The sequence below is a fragment of the Phocoena phocoena genome, chromosome 1 (assembly GCF_963924675.1).
Source record: "Phocoena phocoena chromosome 1, mPhoPho1.1, whole genome shotgun sequence".
Lineage (NCBI taxonomy): Eukaryota > Metazoa > Chordata > Mammalia > Artiodactyla > Phocoenidae > Phocoena > Phocoena phocoena.
The window spans coordinates 36,343,626-36,364,594 of NC_089219.1; the positions used below are offsets into that span (position 1 = coordinate 36,343,626).

At 47.3% G+C, this 20,969-nt stretch overlaps 1 protein-coding gene across 3 annotated transcripts in view; it reads right to left on the reverse strand.

The window, feature by feature from the left end:
- The window catches only part of ERI3 (ERI1 exoribonuclease family member 3), a 129,091-nt gene that overhangs the window by 92,789 nt on the left and 15,333 nt on the right, over positions 1 to 20,969 (reverse strand). For all 3 annotated transcript variants that reach the window (XM_065879798.1, XM_065879791.1, XM_065879807.1), the window contains one exon: positions 2,999 to 3,115. In XM_065879798.1, the coding sequence (XP_065735870.1) occupies positions 2,999 to 3,073 (75 nt within the window). In that variant the 5' untranslated portion in view covers positions 3,074 to 3,115. The remainder of the gene's footprint in view (positions 1 to 2,998; positions 3,116 to 20,969) is intronic.

The window sequence follows — 20,969 nt, forward strand, 5'->3', positions numbered from 1 at the left end:
CCTGTGGGCTGCAGACTCACTCAAGGCAGAACCCTCTTCCTACTGCCCAGCACTGAGCCCGTCTCTCTCCCAACACAAGCACGTGCTTGTGCGTGTACACACACAGTCAGGGTTCTTAAAACACTTCTTGTTCAAGAGAGAAAATCCTACCAGAGGAGCTGCTTAGGAAAATCTGGAGGTTTTTGTTCCTCACACTTACTAATGAAAGATTCCTTCTGGCCATAATGACCTCCCTCCCGACCCGCAAAGGCAACTACCGCCAGATTGGATGAGGTCTCAGAACGACAGCCCCGTCCCGTGTCCATGCCTCTCTTTGCATTACAATCCATCTAGTATGAAGATGGGGCAATATTTAGATGATCTGAGGTTTTACAAAGAAGACTTTACTTACTCAAAAGAGCAACTCAGCAGTACAGCTACTCTGAGGGGAGGCAAGGTGTGGTTGAAAAACTCCTTGACAATATTCACTCAAGGAACATGTATTTTTACTTGGTGCCAGGCCCTAAGGATGGGACCGAGATGGATCAGATCTAATTTCTGCCCTCAAGGAACTCACAATCTAGTGGAGAGAGGATAAATGACTGCAGTATAATGTATCTGACTGGTGCTACGCTGGGGTGAGCACAGCCCAGCCTGGGCTCAAGGAAGGCTTCCCAGAGAAGATGACCCTGAGCAGGGTGCTGGAGGACAAGTAGGAGGGTGGGCGCAACACAGAGGCAGAAAGACCATCACGTGCAGAGGCAGACTGAGGGAAGTCAGGGGGAGACGAAGCAGGGAGATCTGAGGCTGGATGCAAAGGCAGGGACCAGGCCAGGGAGAGTTCTGAGCTCTGGAAGCCCGAGACAAAATGGCAGAATCCATACCTACAGCACAGCCACAGCCTCACTTCAGAGCAGGCTTCGTAATGAGGATCCCACACCACCAAGCCTACTACCCTCCAAATTATGTATGTGTGTCCTTGGGTGAAACTTTCCACAAAAAAGAAACATCTTTCATCAAAGTCTCACAATCGGGACTTCCCTGGTAGCACAGTGGTTAAGAATCGGCCTGCCAATGCAGAAGACACAGGTTTGAGCCCTGGTCCGGGAATATCCCACGTGCCGCAGAGCAACTAAGCCTGTGCACCACAACTACTGAGCCTGCGTTCTAGAGCCCGCGAGCCACAACTACTGAGCCCACGTGCCACAACTAATGAAGCCCGTGCGCCTAGAGCCCATGCTCTGCAACAAGAGAAGCCACCGCAACGAAGAGTAGCCCCTGCTTGCTGCAACTAAAGAAAGCCCGCACACAGCAACAAAGACCCAATGCAGCCAAAATTAAATAAATAAATAAATTTAAAAAAAAAAAAAAAAAAAAGGCTCAGAATCCTTCCTCCCCTTCCCCAAAAGAGAAGCAGCAGCAGCCCTGCTCTGGAAAAAAAAAACCTTTTCCCAATATTCTCAATCATCCATTCCTGCCCAGGGCTGAGTTCCAGCAGCGCTCTGCTCCATTCCTAAACAAGTAGCAACTTCCCCAAATTTAGGCCTGCCTGTCTATGCCAGGCAGCAAGCTGGAACTGGAGCCCCCAAGGGGGAGGTCACACATACGGAAGAGGAAGAAAAGGATAAGAGGACATTACACTTTCAGGCCAGTGGAAGGCTCAGGTATCTGGCTGGTTTAAGGAAAGTCTTCCCTTCCCTTCCCATAAGGAAGGGGATTTTCATCATCATTAAAATGATGATTTTTTTCAAAAGGGGCAAACAGGACAGATTAGCACCCCCTAGTGGTATAGGTAATTCCCAGGGGAAAGAGGGGGGGAAAACAGTTGACCCCAGAGGAAGCAAGAGCCTCAACATCATTGGTTGGAACAACAAAAGGCTTGAGAGACTAGACACCTTGGCAGATGGATGCCTACAACAAAAGGCCCACCTGGGTCACTGGCATCCAGCCCTGGAGAGACCCTTAAGACTCATATTTGGGCTAAGTCAGTCTCAGAGCCCACTGAGCACCCCCAGCAGTGCAGGCAGGCCCTTCCCCAGCCCCTTCCACACCAAAGGGATTGTTTCGGGAATACTCAAGAACTTCTTTCCTCCTGTTTCATTCATATGAAGAAAGTAGGTCTCTAAATGAAGGCACAAAGTCTCTAATGTATTCTCACCCCAAATGCTTAAGATTCCAAAAACGCTCATGTTTTCCCATCACCTCTACCACACACACTTGACCGGTGATTCCACCACACACAGCTTGTGGCTACCACAGAGTAAATAACACAATGCACCGCAGGGAAAAGCAGCCATAGAAGGCCTCTCCATACAGTCCTGGGAGTCAGACTCTTCAGGGGCACCTCCTCTCTGCCAATGGCTCTTTGAGCCTCCAGCAAGCATCAAGATCGCAGTTAGTCCCGGTTTCACAATCTGTGAAATGGGGCCATACTAACCTGTTGGCAAGGTGGCCGAGTACAGAACCAGCCTAGGATAAGGATAAGGACATTTCAGCCTCAGCCAGGCTGTCCTCATACCCCACTTGGTCTGCTCTTGTCTTTCCTCAGTGATAGCGCTGTGATTCCCACAAATTCAGCCAATGCTTCACACAGGACCACTTTGCTCAAGCACAGAAAAACATCACCAGAAAGCTAAGAAAGCCTGAACATAACCTCTGCTTCCAAGAAGCTGAAATCTTCACCTCTTGCCAAGGGCCCTAAGGGAAATGGAACTGAAAAGAAGCTGAACCCCAGAGGCACCACCCTGCTCCTAAATTCCAAGTGCCTGGTCACCAAGAAGGGGAGGGATGACAAGGAAGGGAAAATGTTGGGGAAGCTGGGACAGATTGTGCCACTGCTCTCCCTGGGTCCCCCAATGACCACACTGGTCCAAGGGGAGTGGCAGGCTTTGTAAAAAGCTGACTGGGTCCAATGCACACCTGCCTTAACCACTGAAAAGACCTAAGCAGCCCGTATAGAGCACCAGTGATCCCCAAGCTCCCGTCCCAGCAACCCCTGCTGCCCAGCCAGGGCCCTTACCTCTGTACAGAAAGGAGTAAGCTGTGGATGGACTACGGGCTGGACATACATGTGAAAGGTAGACTCAATCTCCATGGTCCGGCCATTTAGCTTCAGGATGGGGAACTCGATGATTTCCTGGAACGGCAAAGGCACAGAAAAGGAGGAATGAGTTTTTTTTAACTAACCATTTCAAATAACTCAGAGTCAAGAATGGGGGAGTGTTTTGGACTCATTAGCTCCTGCCAGGCCAAACCCAAGATTGAGTGAGATGGTGCCAGCTCAGTTATAATCCTAACCCTCCCGCTGTTAACATCCTCACAGGTTCCAGGGACTCGACACATATGCCATTCCCACTGTCTCTGGAAAGGGGAGGGATGACAGTGGGAACGTCTGCCCTGATTTCCCCAACTGGTTCTCTAGCAGAGGCCTGCTCACTCAAGCCCCTAAAAGTAGGACCCCCTTCCTCTTGCCCAGGTTCCTGCCCTGGAATGGGCCTGGGTCTCCAGTCACATAAATAACCAGCCATCAGACTAATGCACAGACTTCCATATATGAAGTTTAAACAGAGCCGATGAGTTTCATTAGTTTTTACAAAAGGAAATAAAAAAGATAAATAATAAATAAAGCCAAAGGGGCCAAAGGGGATACTGAAGAGGAAAGCTGAATAAGAGTAATAAGAGTTAGTGCCCTCCCACCTTTCTTTCAGGCAGTAGGCCCACCCCTCAGCTTCTCCCCCTGCCCCCCCCCCAACCCAATCACTTAGCCAGCCCTTCCCAGTCCACTGGAACATAATGGAAGAGAAGGAGGAGTGACAATTTGTTTGGTGTCTCTAAGATTAATTTGTCTCCATTATTTAATAGAGATGCACAGCACCAAGGTCCTGGTGTGCAAACAGGCTTGCAGCACGCCGGCTGTGCAGCCCGCCTCATACATCGCTCCTGGGAAGGGAGGAACACGCCAGAGTGGGGAGAGGGCCGGAGAGAGCACGCACATGCTGGAGAGAAGAGGGAAAGCCAGGAGAGAGAATAAAAAAAATGAGTGCTTTTTAATATTCAAAAACAGTTTGCAAAATTTAATCAAAGCAGAGGAAAAGCTAACATTTTTACCACTTTGACATTTTTATTAGCGCTTTCATAAATTTTTAAAACATGAATGGAATTAGTTTACAACACAAAAAAACTGCCCTGAAAACATCTGGAAGAGACAAATAGGAAATAATAAAAATAAATTTTAAAAAAACCCAAAATCCTCCCAGTAAAATTAGCATGTGAAAAAGGCCTCCACTGCAGACAGAGGAGGGGGGCTTTGCCCACTCAGTGGCCACCACAGTCAGCCCCAGTGGCATCCCTATCCCAGGTCCCCCGTTCTGGTGCAGACCTTTCCAGTATCACTAAAATCAAGGCAAACTGGCTCTCTCCAGGGACAGCCTGAAGAGGCAACACAGAAGCCGTTGACACCCGACTGCACTAAGGAAATGGATGAGCCGGGAGACAGAAGGAGAAACAGCCCATCTCCCTGATATTCCACGGCAGCCTGGCGTCTCCCCACCAAACATACCTGCTCTGTTGGCCTCATTTTTAAAGCATCTTTATCCAACACATCACAGCAGGACTGAAGAACAAATCAAGGCAGCCAGATTTCATGACTGTGAAATTCAAAGGTTCTGGTTGACTGGTCTCCCCGGAGTGCCCCCAAAGATGGGGAAGCTGACAGGAGCCCCCAGAGATAGGAAGGGCAGAAAGACTGCAAGACTGAGGCAGAAGGGAACAGAGAAGAAGCCCAGGCTGCTGCTTAAACTAGGTAATGCCTCTCCTCCCACCGCACTAGGAAGTAGGCCAGAGAGGAGAGTTTGGCTCTGAAAAACAGAACTGAGGCACACACACAGAAAATACACACTGGGTCCCCAATGTGTATTTTGAAATCAGATACCCAAGATTTCCAAGTGCTAACCCTGAGGTGGGGCTCATCTGAGTCAGGCTCATTTCTGATATATCCTTCCTCTGCCGCTAAGTAGGAGAAACACTTCCCCAACAGAAAGACCTCCGTAGCCTGGTGAGTTTGGCTGCCCTGGTGTCTAAGGAAACAAATACAGCCAGCTCCTCACTAACAATGTTAGCTGGGCCCACAATGAAATTTAACCTGTGACACAACTGTACTTTTCATTTAAACTTTCATTTGGAGAGAAGCAGTGTTCGGAGACCTGCAGTTTGTCCTGCTAATAAAGACAAGTGTTGGGACCTTTAAGGATGCCATTCATCTCTGGCTTTTATTAAATTCAATTTTCTTAAGCCCATGATACATTATGAAATTAGGAGTTGACATTCCTCTGGAAACAAAAATATCTATCAAACACAAATAGAAGAAAAACCCTCTATTACCAAGAATTTATGGCTTAAAGTTGATCTCTTTCCACTTTTTTACAAGCACATGGTTTGTTTTAGAGATCTGAAATGTTATTATAGATCTAGAATTTTATTAGTATTTATTGTAAAATAGTAAGCGCTTCAGCTCCCACTCTGACCAGCACCGAGTCAGCATCCCCAACAGATACTCTTAAAACTTGGCCTTTGGGTTTCCCTGCTGCAGCTCAATCTTTCCTGCTGCTGGCTTCCTCACCCCTGGGGAAATGGAGCCAACCTAAGTGCTCACACTAAGTATGACCCTCCCAGAGAGGGGGAACAAGCCAGCCTCGGCTCCATGTGAAGAGGAGTGATCCCTGAAATGCCTGGGGGCCAGAACACAGCAAACTGGACCTCTCCTGAACACCTCTCCAATGTTGCATGCCCATCAGCCAAGCCTTCCCTCCAAGATCAAGAACAGGGCCAATCTCAGAACATGACTTCGCAGGGGCCCTTCCTCAGCACCACCATCAGCTGTTGTAACAATGACCTTACACACTGGCATATTCTTTTGAGCCACTGAGGATGCAAAAGAGGAACTTTTGACAGATGACCCTTTGGGGAGTCAGAAGAGTAAGGACCTCACTTAGATACTTCTAACCTTCCCATATTGCCCAGACAAGCCCAGAGCCTCAAAACACTGGCCCCAACAGCCCATTCATAGGAGAGGAGCCCCAATCTGTACCAGATGACAAAACTCCGCAGCTAATACACCTTGGGTATGCCAAACACTTCAACAGGTTTCAGCTGATAATGAATCAGGGCGGGAACCCCCAAACTCTAAGCTGATCACATTAATTCCACCCAAGAGCTTGTGCAGATGTGCCCTAAGTGCCAGCTTCTAGGGGCAGGTGCTCGGATCATGAAACTGTTATTTCTGCCCTTCCTCCTTTGCCCTCCTTCTATTTCCTCATTCCCCTGGGAACATGTTTTTTTAAAGGAACATTTGAGTGTCTGCTTGTGTAAAGGTAGCACCATGAAGGAAAGAAGAACTGGTCTGTATTTACCAGCCCTCTTTCCCAACCCTAATAATAATTTCTCAATTCCTTACTTTTGTATGACATTTGCATTCAATTAAACTACCTGAGCATCTACTCTGTGTAGGACACTGGAGAGGTATTGGAGTGGGATTCAGAGATAAGATGTAGTCTGCATTGGAGAAGTACTCGAACTAGAGGGCAGAAAAGATACGTGAGCAAGTGATGAACAATGCACTATGATAAACATCTTAGTGGAATGACATACCCAGTGTTATGCTTTTTATTACAGTGTGCTTTCAAATGTATTTTCTTATCTTACCCTTTTTAACCCTGGAATATAAGTCATATCGTCATCACCATCAGGTCATAAACCAATACTATTAAGCACCTACTATCTACCAGGCAGGGGCTGGGTGTGGACACGGAGGCAAATACAATGAGATGTGGCTCCTCTGTCTGAGGTGCTCGGAGTCTGGGCAAGGGGTAGAGAGGAGCTGGCCCCAAGACCCTCGGAGACACACACAAAATGGAATCATTTCATTTTTTCCATTTATTGTTAACTATGTGGCAGACACTCTGCTAAATGCTCAATAGGAATGACCGCATTGAATCTACCTAACAACTCATGAGATGGGAATCACTATTATCCCTATTTTACAGAACAACTAAGGCCCGAAAAGCAGTTGTCACTTGCTCAAGGTTACACTGCTAGTAAGGGACAGAGTTGGGACTCCAAATAGGGAATATGAGACTTAAAGAGAATAGGACTAACAGCTTTCAAAATCTGAAGGGTCAAGAAAGATCTGATTCTTTTAGTCTGAAAGGCTGTCTTTAAGGAGCTCAGACTCCTATCTCCCAGGAAGAAAGGCTGTTCTTGCATTACAAGAGCGATGAATGTGGACCATCCAGGCAGAAAGTCCTGCAGGATTGCTACTGAAAAGCCTCCACTATGGCTGCAGGGACACAGATGGCGCTGAGCTCTGGGCTCGGAGAGGGCAGAACTGTGAGCCTTCAGTTTGCATCTCTAGCACCCAGGTCTGTTCCAGCACACAGACCTCATTCTCTGCTTTTGGTGAGTAAACACATGAAGGGGCTGATAAATAGCAAGACAGAAGCCAAGCGCATGGCTGGAACAGAAAATTCTGTTTTCCCAGAGTTCTCCACAGGACCAGAGAGGTGAAGTGATGGTTGGTGGTAGAGCCAGGATTCAAATGCAGATATACATCGCGCCAAAGTATTGATACTTTCTACTTTCTACCTCTCATCTCTAAGTGGTCTCCCATCCTCCCTCAACTGCTACAAACCACCAACATCCCAGTTTTCTGTTTGCCTGGGACCACAGTTTCCTGCAGCAGGAATCTGCTAAAATTGGGATAGTTTTGTCACCCTACACCATCCACCGCTACCTGCACTACTAGGTTGTCCAAGGGTAGAGCACCATAACCACAAAAAGCTGGTCTGCTGATGGTTGATGGGAAGTGGCCACAACTTGATAACTAAGCACAAAAGCCTTGGAACTGGGATTTTTCAAAGTATCCATGGTTCTAAACCTATTGTATCTGCTGTCTCAATCGATAAAATGCCAGCTGCAAATTTTTTTAAAGGGAAGGGAAGCCAGAGAGATTAAAAGGAAGCACCAAGCAAATACTCTCTTACTTTTCTAAGTGAGCAGAAGTTTCAGCTGGAGCAGAGATTTCAAATGCAGCTACTTTCTAAAATTGCTTAAGTAGGAACCCCAGTGATTCTCTTGATAAACTGAGGACAAATCTGCAACAGCATTTCAAATGAAATTTCACACGCACGATCAGTAGACTACAAGAAATAAATGTGTAGGTCGCTTTCGGTGTATTCAGACTCCCTTAAGCTAAAGTGTCTGCAGTGATAAGATTATATTCAAAGATACAACAACAACAACAAAAGGATTTTAAGCAGAAGGGACTTGGGTTAGGCATTTCTTGACAATGGGCCAGAGGCTTTAACAGTGTAGCATTCTTACAGACCTTTTCTCCAAAGCACAGATTCTTCTTTGCCTGAGCCGATGTTTCTACGGTCCTGTCTAAAATGGGCAGATCATTCTTCATGGCTCGCCCCTCTCAACCTAGGAACTGGCATTCCCTCAATTTAGAGATGGTAACAACTAATCTATCCCTTCTCTACATCCACTGACTCTTTAGTCCAAAAACTGTGCACCCCTGCAGAGAAAGGTTTGATAAAATCCAAAAGCAACATCATCACATAGCAAGGCAGAAAAAGCAGTACCTGGTGAAAACATGGGTTTTATCCAGACAATGATTTTTGAATAAAAGTTCCATGCAAAAGCAGGCCCTTTCTCCAAGGGATCAAAGAGGCTCTTGGCCACAGGGAAGAGGGGAAGTTGAGAGGGAGAAGTGAGGGTTGCACTGGGCAACGGAGGGAACATGGTTTGCTTAACAGTTTCTCCTTTGGAAAAAAAAAAAAAAAAAAAGACATTTTATGCACACGGAGCTTATTTCTTAAACAAACACTCGTGGTTTTGATTTACACCACAGTCTGCTCCTAAATAATTTATGGCGGGTTAAATTTATTGCCGAGCCCTGGCTGGCTGCAAATTCGAATTGCCAAATAATTAGATTTTAGGGCAAAGCTTATAAATTACCCGTCGATTTGTCCGGACTTGTTTGTCAGTTGCTTTGTGCTTCGGGTCATCTTTGGCATTTGGCTGTTTGGGTTTTAATTGCTGATTTACACTTTGACAGATGAGAGCTGATGCTCGAAGTTTCAGGACAAGGAAGGGTAAAAAATTGGAGCTTTAAAAGGCTGATTTTTCACCTACATGTCCGTCTTCACCCATTCCCATAGACCCCAGAGCAATTAAAATGTAGAAAAGAGGCTGAAAATAGACACTGCTATTCCTTATGGTGGGGGGGTGGGTGGGGGGGGGTGTGTGTGGTGGTGGTGGTGGTGCAGAGTGAATTATAATTTACTTTTACTGAAATCTGAATTTTTAAAAAATATATAATACCAATAAATGAAGGAGACCAAAAGTCTTAGAAACTGCATCCTCACCCAGGGGTGTACGAGCCTGCGTCTACCTCTACGCGCACCTGACTCTGAATCAGCCTCAGTTCAAATACTTCTAGATACTCAACTGTAAATAACTTCTGATATTAGTGGCCTCTGTGAAGTTGACCCTTCAGGGCAGCAAACAACCAAATGATTTCTTTGTAGCTATCTGTTTACATACATTTGTCATGGAATTTATTTAAACAAATCTCAGGTTCTGTGCAGGAGAGGTGCCCCAGAGGCAGCACTATAGGAGGGCAGGGAAGTTGAAGGGTGCGAAGTCCAACCTACCATCCCAGTGGAAGGAAAAAATCTCTTTGGATAGTGCTGCGTTCCCATCTACATGCTGATAGAGGGCCTGCAGGCTCCCTTTATGCTCCCCAGAGAAGCAGGGCCTGCCTCCCAGCCACCTGCTGTGTCCCCAAAGCTCACCATGAGGCCATGAGTCAAAATAATACTAGTAGTAATTCTACTAACAAGAGCTGATACATATAGCTATTACATGCCAGGCACTGTTCTAAGCTCTTACATTTTATCCTCCCAATAGTCCTATAAGATTGATACTATTATTAATCCCATTTTGCCAATAAGGCAACTGAGGCATAAAGAGTACAAGTAACTTGCTCAAGGCGAGTCATACTGCTAGTAGGTGGCAGAGACCAGATTCAGATCCAGAGGGTCCAGTGCAGTGGCTAGGAGACCATGCTCCTAACCACTCTGCTATATTGCTTCTCATTAGAACAGCCTCCACCTGAGCTCCCTCTCACTTTGGAGGTTGAGAGTCCACATTCAGGGACCAGGGCACATGCAGCCAAAGCCTGTTCAGTTAATCACCCAATAGGGTGGGGAAAGTTATGTAACATGCTCAGGATCACAAGATGAATCGGAGGCTTGGTTTGACAAAGACCATTTTTCCAATCAGTGCAAACACCGCACTGAAGATCCACTAGCCGGGGTTGAAGAGGTGGGGGTGAATAACAGGTGATCAAGACAGACCAGGCCCACTCAGGCAGACAGCGGGTTCTGGTCAGGCAACCTGGAGAGGAGCCCAGAGAGGCTGGCTGGGCTTCAGGAAGCCTTGCTCAGTAGTCCCCATCCACAGCCCCAGGGGCTGCTGGCCTCTTCACAGAAGACTGAATACCCCTGGGGTGCTTCATAGATTCCCTGCTCCCTGTGTGTACCTGACAGCTAGAAGCCAGGACAGGGAAACAAAGGTGCTGCCATGACGGCAGATTTTCAAAATCACTGACCAGTAAGTGAGCAACAAAGACTGACATCTTGCCCACACTGCCTGAACACTTCTCTCACACACTGGCTCATCGGAGCCCACATCTCTGTAAGGGAGGCAGGTATCACTGCCCGATTTTATAGACGAGAAAGCTAAGGTGGTCAGTGGTTTAAAGCATGGTCCCTTACAGGCAGCATCCCATCTCCTGGGAACTTATGAGAAATGCAGATTCCTGGCCTCCATCCCAGACTTTCTGAATCAGAAACCCTGAGGGTGGGCACAGCAGTGTGTTTTAAAAGGCTTCCAGCTGATACTGATACTTGCTGAAGTTTGAGAACCACTGGTCTAGAGTAGAGCAGTGCTTCTCAGACTTCAAATTACCTGAAGATCTTGTCAAACTACAGATTCTATTTAGCGCTGGAGTAGGGCCTGATATTCTGCACTTCTAACAAGCTCTCAGGGATGCATCCCAGGGGATGCTGTTGGTTCTCTGACCACACTTTGAATAGCAAAGGTGTAATCTAGAACATCTGTGTGACTAACTCCTTATCACAGAGGTACTGATGAGTAAGAATGAGAGCGCAAGGTTCTCAGCTCTTCTCTCAGAACAAACCCTTGCTTGGCCCACTTTCAAGCCCCTTGAGTAAGCCCTTTAGATCTGCCAACCACTCCCAGCTCCTGCCATCAGACATTTCATCCTCCTGGCCGCCAAGATCCAGGGGAGGAAAAGCTAGCATCTCACATCCCAGAACTTTGTAGAGCAAGTTGACACATCTCTGTTAGGAAGCCAGCAAGAGGTCTTCCTGCCACAGCAATGCATGCTCCCTTTAAGAATGCCGTCAAGACCCAGGGCATCAGCTACCCAACAGAGCACTCATCATACTATTCTCTCCAAAAAAACACCTTCCTTCTGTACAAATGAACCAAAAAGCAGGACTGGATACCTAGGTCTCCAAGGAAGACCTCTCATTACAGACATAAGCCAGGAGCTATTTTTCTGCCCCTGGTCCTGAGAAAGGCCTCACACTGGCCACGGATGTAAAGTGGGATCACAGCGATTCCTACGATATCCTGAGACCGCAAGCTGGAGATGCCTCACCACACTCCACACCATTGCCATGAACTTCCTTTAAGGCCTTCCCCTAGCACTGTCCCTCCAGTCATGTTACCTCTCTAGTGAAAGCAGACCTTATCAAAATGGCATGTTTCCTCCCATGCCAGTCCCAGCCTCCTCCATCCCCAACTAACTACAAATCCCTTTCAGCTGACCAGTTGGCCTTTCATTCAAATCTGCAAGTGCTGGGGGTGGGGTGGGGGTGGACAGTGAACAATACAGAGTCCCTGAACTCCATTTCAGACATCGCAATCTCAAACCATGGCCCTCAGTTTGTATCACACTTGTGGAGAGCAAGATTCCAAGCTTTTCAGCCAGTTATCGTCCTATCTACCCAACCATCACTACCTACCTCCCAAAGGCCAATGGCCAAACAGTTCATCAAACAGACCCTAGAGGAGTAACGGCGTACATCACCACTAAGAAGCTGACCTATGTCAGGTGTACCCGACATGGACCTTCAGCACAGAGCACTCCACTTACGACAACCGTAGGTTTCGCTCTCCACTCCTTACCAAATCTCTTAGCACCACTGACTACCAGAGCCCACAAGTACCCAAAAAAGCTATGAGCTACTTAAGAGCACAGTTCTCAAGCTTGTTTCTTTCCCAGCACATCTAAGGGCTACAACACATAACTCCTCTCCATTCCCACCATCACCACCCTAGTCCAACCCACTAACCCACTTTCAAGTAATGCCTCCTAACCAGTTTCCCTCTGCCCATGTTTAACCCCTTGAACACTTTTCCCTCCATTCCCATGAACTCTGGCTTATGGTATCTATTTCTGTTTCCTCTCTTCCACTCAACAATACATTCACACTTCCTTTTCTGGGTCACCAATTTTGCCCCCAACCTTACTGTGGACTCTGCACTTCTTCTCCTTTCAGCAACATCGGCATCTTCCAGTGAGAGCCTCTGCCAGCATTTAGCCTTCAGACGAGCCCATGGCTGGAAGGGCCGCCCCAGGACTAGACCATAGCACTGGAACAGAAGTGGAGCCCATACAACAGATGTTTGCTAACACAGACCAAGATCTCCCACTGGCCAGCTACAGGCAGGTGCAGGGCCTAAACAGCAGCCCGTTCCAAGGCACCTTCACTTCAGCTTAGGGGCTTCCCTGATGTTTGACTCCCCCTCCAGAGTCTACCTCCCTCCTTTCTGATTCTCCCAGCACCTAATCGGGCTTTGCCTGTGGTAGCACTCAACACATGCAAACCTTCTCTGCCTGTCCTAACCTGCTCACCCTTCTGCTGCAGACCTGCCAGCCTGGGGGGCTAGTATCAATCTGGGAACACTCTTGTTTCAGGCTTTTAGGCAATGACTCAGTTTTCACAGCTAGAGCTCAAACCTCATCACATAAATGCATGACTGTGGGGGCTTTTTAAGTATTGTGAACACCCAGGATAAGGGAATAAAAAGTAATCATTCCAATGGCATCTTAATCAAAATGATGCAGGACCCTTTTTCCCAACAAGACACAGAGATGGAGGAAGCATCTCCTAATATCAGTTTCCTCATGTCAGACAACTGATTTCAGTCTACAAAGTAAGAAATGTAATCAACAGAGGGGAGAGGAAAAACAAAACAGGATGGGGGCAGAAGTGAAGCCCATGGACCAACCCTAAACGCTCCTCTGGATTGCACTCCCCCTCCTCCCTTCCCGACCTAACTAGTTTTCTTTCTGTGGCTGTGTTACCTGTTGCTGCTGCTCTGAGGGAGAGCTCGTCCCCACCTCCCACCCCCTCTGGTCACCTCCACTGTAGCAAATCTCTTCTCATCCAGGCTCTCCTGCCTCTTCATTAATCCTTCCCTCCTTCCTTCTGTTTCTCAATGTTAGTCAGCAGGCCGTTTATCTGTTTGAAGGGTATAAACCTCCCTGATCTACGGAAGGTCTTCCCAAGGGATGCCTAGCAGATCCAGATCCAAACTGCCAGTACTTGGCGGGCGGAGCGGCTGTCAGGCCCTAGCCCTTACCTCTCTCCCTGGAGACCTTGCAGCCCAGCCCAGTGCTACCTTCAGGGGCAGCTCCCTGACAACGCCTCAGGGCCTCAGCTCACATATTTCTATCTTGATCCTCACCCTTTTGGCCCACACGTTACTAGCTAAAATTCTCTTAAACCTCTTGTAGCCTCTGTACTCTCACTTACGGCATCCCAATAAGATGTTCTGCTTGAACGTGAGAAATACCATATCACCGATATAGACCATCCTACCAGCCAAACAGTGAAATAATTTGCCGGGTTCTGAGAATTCCCTAGTGGTCCAGGGGTTAGGATTTGGCGCTTTCACTGCTGTGGGCCCGGGGTTCGAGCCCTGGTCCGGGAACTAAGATCCTGCAAGACGCTCAGCATGGCAAAAAAAAAAAAATTGCCGGGTTCAAAGTCTTCATTCTCCCTCTTCCTCATTTTCAACGTTTGTGCACAAACACGCTTGCAATGCAGGTCAGGTTTTTCAGACTTCATTCAGTTGGTCCTGGCTTACTCTGTGAGTGCCTTCTTTCATTCCTGCTGCAGCAATTCTGAGAGCCCTCCAGCCCACTTGGCCCTCTTGGCCTCCTGACTTTCCCTTAACAGGAAGCTGTGCAACCCCTCCTCTACCCGTGAGCAGGGCTGACCAGTCCCCTCCTCTATGCGCCCACTGTACTGAGTACTCACCCAGGCCACGGTACTTATCACGCTGCTTCACAGCAGTTACGCGGCTGTCTACCCTCCTCGACTACGAGCTCCTTGAGGGTACGGATCATTTCTTGTCTTTCTGCCCCAGCATCTAACAAAGAGCTTGAAGTTGTCATCCAAAGAGTAAAAGGAGGCCTTTTTGTTGCCTCTAAGGTGGCTACCATGAAGTCCTCCCCATTCCTTTACTGACCTGGTTGGTCTTGTCATGTCCAACAAAAACCTTAAAAGGCAGCTCAGTGTCACTGTTAGTTTAACAGTCCCTAATTTCATTCACCATTTATCAATGGCCCTATTCTTTAGAGTTCTTCCCCACCATCAACCTTAGCTCCATGTCTAACAAAATCTGCATTCCAACAGCTGTCTCAGCCCTGGAGAGGCCACCGGATAACAAGAGGCTGGGGGAAATGTCTTCTGATTTGCACTAAATTACATGGTGACTTTGTTACGGTGACTCAGCGCTCCCCAAGGAAAGTTCCTTGGTCCCACCCCAAGGCAACTCCACAGCCTAACTACACACTATGGCAGCTTAAAGGTGTAAACCCTGGGGAAGGGAGAGAAGCAGACTGAATACAGCAAATAAACCCACTTCGATCGTACCCCTGCTATGCCAAACACACGTGGCAGCACCACCATGCACCAGTGCTCCACTCCCCGACATGTGTGTTTTACTTTTACATTGCTGTGTCTGCTCCAAATAAAGAAGGGCCGTTCGGCTTTCACATGAAGTTACAACAGGGTCAAGTTCCGGACACGGCAAATGGGGCAAATGCTTGTCTCACTCAGGGAGCACTAGCGAGGAGCCACAGTGAGAGCCAGGGGAGGCCCATCCCTCTGAGGGACCACCAGGAAACTGCAGCCTGTGGAGGGGGGCTCAGGAAGGGGTGGGGGAGGCACCACATTTATGGAAGCAGCAACAAAAAGGACAAAAGGGCCTAGTGGGCTGCCCCATGCCCACCCATTACTGGCCACCGATAGAGGAATTCACTTAGATTGACCCTGAAAGAAGAGATGTGTTAAAGCAGAGATAAGAAAGGCAATAATTGGGTCTGATGGGCAGGGGAAAAATTATTCCAGGAGTCCACAGCCTATGCGTGAACACTTACGGCTCACACAGTCATCATAACTCAGCCCCCTCAAGCATTTTGTGCTCTGCTTATGGTGTTAACTTTAATGTCTTAACATATAACACCATCCACACTAACACAAAATACTACACACGCCAGATGAGGCTGAGTTATAGTTGCTGTGGGAAGCATAACTTTGAATTTCCTGATTTTGGTGCATTTAATCTCAACCATAATGTTACATTAACGTCGGTTTTGCATTTCATTTCCCAGTTTAGAAGAATAGTGTCAGCGCCTTGGCCTGTCTGTACAGAAGAAGGGGCGGGGCTGACTGACCACAGGCAGACGGACCACCACCCAACAACTGGGTCCTCCGCTAAAAAGCCTGACCCGGGGCCTTCCCTGGTGGTGCAGTGGTTGAGAGTCCGCCTGCCGATGCAGGGGACGCGGGATCGTGCCCCGGTCCAGGGGGATGCCACGGAGCAGCTGGGCCCGTGAGCCATGGCCGCTGGGCCTACGCGCTGGGCCTACGCGTCCGGAGCCTGTGCTCTGCAACGGGAGAGGCCACAGCAGTGAGAGGCCAGCGTACCACAAAGAAAAAAAAAAAAAAAAAAAAAAAGCCTGACCCGACCCCTCCCCCTTGGAGGAACCTAGACCAGGACAAGTGAATGGGGAGGGAAGGGTGAGTTCTTTCTCTAGGGAATGGCCTTTCCATCCACTTGCAAAGTACAGGAACCAAAAGCAGAGGGGAAGAAGCCGAATATGGAGCAAAGAGCAATGTGTGTGTATCAGGTTGGGGGAGAGTAGGGGGTAGCGGGCTCCTGCCTCTCAGCCTTGAAGGGAGGAGAAGGGAATCAATATAGTGTGATTTGTAGGGATCTTAACCCATTTCCTGTGAAGTTTTCCAAAATGTCTCTCTCACAAAAGACTAATAATGAGGAGCCAGCTTCAAGTCATACTGAAATCCTCCAAATGCCTCTCTTCTATTTTATCCCTTCTCCTGTCACCATCAACCCTCCCCCCACCCTGCCCTCCCAAAATAACCCGGCATCTGGACAATTTTCTATAAAAAAGAAACGCCTTTACTCATAGTTCTAACTCAAAATGCAGATGGAGATTCTTCAAGGTTTCCTTAAAAAAAAAAAAAGCCCCTGTGGACAAAGACCAAACACTAGAAAACCTCAACCCCAAAGGTCATTTTTCTCCAAAGTTGTGGGCACTTAAATACAGATGAGAAGGAAAACAGTCACCGGGGCTGCGGCAGAGCAGTGAGAAAAAGGCTGTACCTCGGAGCCTGATGGAGTCTGATGGACGAACTCAGGGAGGGAGGGGAGGCGGCAGCCAGGACGTGTGCTCCCAGACAGGAGCGCCGGGCCGCCCCTCCCTGGCCATCTGGACAGCTGAGGTTACTTCCTCCTCCCCCGCATGCTATGGCCTACACCTCATTTTCCTCACTTACATTTGCTTTGGTCTTTTCTGAACACTGAGGTGGTGAGAGAACTTGCCCCCAGGTTAAAGCTGCACAATTAAAGTTCCCACCAAAGCTTTCAGGCTGCTCCCTGGGCTTCGGGGTCACAGCCACCAGCATTCGATGCACACCCACACCAAAATGAGCAACGTGAACTCCTGCTGCCGAGGACAAAGCAGCCACGATTCTCCGAACCAGATAAAAACCTACTTCCATATCAGGAAACAATTCCTAAAGCAAGAAAGGAACTGTATTCCTCAAATTTTGAGTCTCGAAAACATTTAAATCCACCTAAGTTAACATTTAAGTGAGAAAATATTTTCAAACGAAAAACGGTCTCATGTTCAACCAATACCTATCATGTTAATCTGAATCAAAATGTGTAAAACAAAATGAGTGCAAATACCAGAAAGGTGAAAGCCTGTTACTGGCAAACCAACCACTCCAGTTTCAGTGAGCTGAACAGAGTACAAAAATAAACGGCAAAAATTACGACAAATGGGAAATACCAGATGTTTTACCATGTTTACAACCAATACTGTTACTCAAGTACAACAGAGCTTGCACCTGTCAGTTTGCATGGTGGCATTCCTTTTGGATAGTCCCAACAAGCTGACTCAGGGATTTCTGAATAGCAGACACAGAGAGAAATGAACCCCATGCCGAGCCTCCAGAGAGGCCCTGGCCCAAAACTTGTTCCTGCCTCCTATGCAACTGAGGAGTATGACACACTCCCAAAAGAATCAGAAGTGCACTGTGTTCAAGTGTTCAACTCTTGGGAGCCAGGCAGCAAGGGAGCCGGGGTGGTTCTGATTCACAGTCCAAGCACATCCCCAGGAGGCACACAGACCTTGTCCACAAAGTATCTCTGTCAAGTGGACAGCCATCAAGAGGTTCTGAGAGAGCTAGGTAGGGCTGATCTAACCTGCACACCATATTCTAGTCCTTTTACTGTCTCTTCTAGAAGTTCACTCTCATCCCAAATCTCAATCTTTCCTGCTTCCACTTACATTCTTTTTTTGTCCTTATTAAAATGAAGAGCAAGTCATTATCATACTCCTTGGAACAACTCCTTCCAAGTCTGGACAAGAAATCAGTCACTAAAACCATATTCAGTTTCTCTTCTTTCTAAGTCTTATTTTTGTGCCTCTAATAATTTTTGTTCCTCTTTTTTTATTTTTTATTGGAGTAAAATTGCTTTACAATGTTGTGTTCGTTTCTGCTGTACAATGAAGTGAATCAGCTATATGTATACCTATATCCCCTCCCTCTTGGACCTCCCTCCCCCCTTCCCCCCCCATCTAGGTCATCACAGAGCACCAAGCTGAGCTCCCTAATTTTTGTTCCTCTTATCCTGAGCTTTTCCAATTTCTCCACTGCCCTTGTTGACCAAAAGATCTAAACAATACAGAGGCTATAATGAGAACCTGACCTATGAGGACCTCAGTGGAAGGACACTATCCTATCTGGGACTGACAACTTCTCCAATCCATCCTCCAACATTTCTCTGAATCCTTTCAGGACCCTGCTACATGCAAACTTTAGGGAAGGTTTTTTTTTAAAAGAAAGTGGGGTTGGCGGGGGGAGCTTTAAGCTGCCAATAACAATAAGTCTCAAGTCACTTCTAAGCTGCCCATCCCTTTCCTGAGAGTGGTCCAGTGGGTAGTTCAACAACAGAGCTGTCTGGCCCCGAACTCACCTTCTTACCTGTTGATCACAGCATTGTAGAGGCTTAATGAAGTAGAGATGCATTACATTTATCACTTGCCCTAGATCCACTCAAATCCATCACTATGTCACAGCAAGGAGTTAGATTGATCTGACAGGATTTGCTCTTCTTCACAAACCCATATAAGTTATTACTCAGTACCCTCTGCTCTTCTAGCTGTTTGCTGATTGATTATCTGACGATCAGGTCAAGTATCTTCTTTGGAATCACAGTAAACTAACGGGTCTATAATTTCCAAGATCATTCGTATTTGCCTTTTAAAGATAAGCAAGACAGCAAATGCTTCTTCCTGAGTTCTCTAAAGTAACAGCTAATGCTTTGCTTATAATGAACCAGGACAGCCAATTCCTTAAGTGCCCTTGGAATCACATCATCAGGGTTCATTGATTCTGGAGATAAACTTTAATCAAGCTCAGACCCTGGTAAAAAGCAGGAAGCCCAACCTCAGGCTAGGTCTAAAAGGCCCTGGTGCCTAAGTCTAGGAAGGAAGTTGGTGATACAAGTGATGTAAATCTGTACTGCATTATATCTTCAGCATTGCAATAGATAAATAAAAAAAAAAACAAAAAATTAAAAGCACAATGCCCTTGAAAGAGAGATGAGAGGTGATACTAACAGACCAAACTGAGACACGAATCAAGTTTCACCTTCAGTAACATTGGCAGGACCCTCTGTAGGACAAGAGAACAGAGCCACATAATTATCTCAGCTTATAATCTAACTGAAAAGTTCAGAAACAAATATACATAGGCATGTGCCAGGAAGCAGAAAGCAGGAAATGTCATCAAGAAGGTGCTAGGCAATCGTGAGGCTTCAGAAGAGGGGTGAATCCTATGCAGTAGCAACGTGTTAGGTTTTAGACTCAGGTCCTACTAAGGCTTGCTCAGGAACTGAAATCATCAGCAAGGGAAATAATATGGCATACTGGGGTATGGCTCCCTGATTCTCAACCCAAGAGAATCTACATAACCAAAACTCCCACCCACCACCCAGGTACACCCACCACAGAATCTCCAGTAGTTTGGGGAGGTGGAGAAGACGACCCTACAGCACAGGTAGGAGCAAGAGGCTGAGAAAGAAGTGTGGCTCAGGCTGCCCCCAAGCCGTCTTCCCTTTCATGCGAAGTTCCTTCCCCTAGGAAGCTCTCCTCATCCAGCGCCTGTCTTCCCAAGCCTCAGCAGGCCTGATTCCAATCCTCCCCCAAAGGCAGACCACTACTTTGAGAATAGGAAACAAACAGGAAAGTAGAAAGGGAAAGGTAAAAGGGTTGTGGTATCTGCTTTATGGAAAATAATCTACTAACCTAAAGATAGAACCCCTCCCTGGAAAAAAAACCAACCATGAGAAATGAACCCAGTTTACCTCTGAATGGACCTCCCTGTCTCCCAAGTGCCTGCTGCTACAATCCTCTTCTCCTCCTCTTACTACTGAAAGCTACTCCCAGACCCACATGTCTACACACCCCCAAATTACCCACCTGATAATCCAGCCCTACAGGGAGGAGTTCCAGTCCTAGAGTCAGGCATACCCAAGGCCCCCACACTACAAGGCACTGCCACATCGGCCCCCAATCAGGCCCCCAAAGCAAACACCAAGCAATCCAATATCACCTAGCACACGTGTCTCCCTGCTGCTAATCCAAGCTTCTTAGCAGCACTACCTCAAAAGGTAAAAGGTCTCCGAACACCGTTGGTAACTAAGAAAAAAATGCAAGCAAAGAAATTTTCCTTTCCAAGAGACCAGCAATGGTTGTTCAGGTTATCTAATGCTGTATAACAAATCATCCCAAAACTTAGTGGCTTAAAACATCAATAATCATTTATTATCTCCCACAGCTCTGATGAGCCAGGAATTCAGGAGTGGCTCGGCTGGTCAGTCTAGCTCAGGGTCTCTTCTGAGGTTAACGTCTGATGTCCACTGGGGCTGTAGTTATCTGAAGGCTTGACTGGGGGTAGCAGAGTCACCTCCAAGACAGTGCCAAGAAACATGACTGGCAAGTTGGTACTGGCTTTTAGCTAAGAGCCTCAGTTCCGGTACACATGTGCCTCTCGCCAGGGCTGCTTGAGCATCCTCAAAGCATGGTGGCTGGCTTCTTCCATAGCAACTGATCCCAAAGAGCAAGGTGGACTGTGATGCTTTTTATGATTTAGCCTCAGAAGTCACACAATGTCTCTTCCACTATACTCTGTTGGTTATACAGGGCTAGTTCTCACTCATTGTAGGAGGGGGGAACTACCAAAGGTGGGGATATCAGGACGTAAGGATCGTTGGGGGCCATTTTGGAGGCT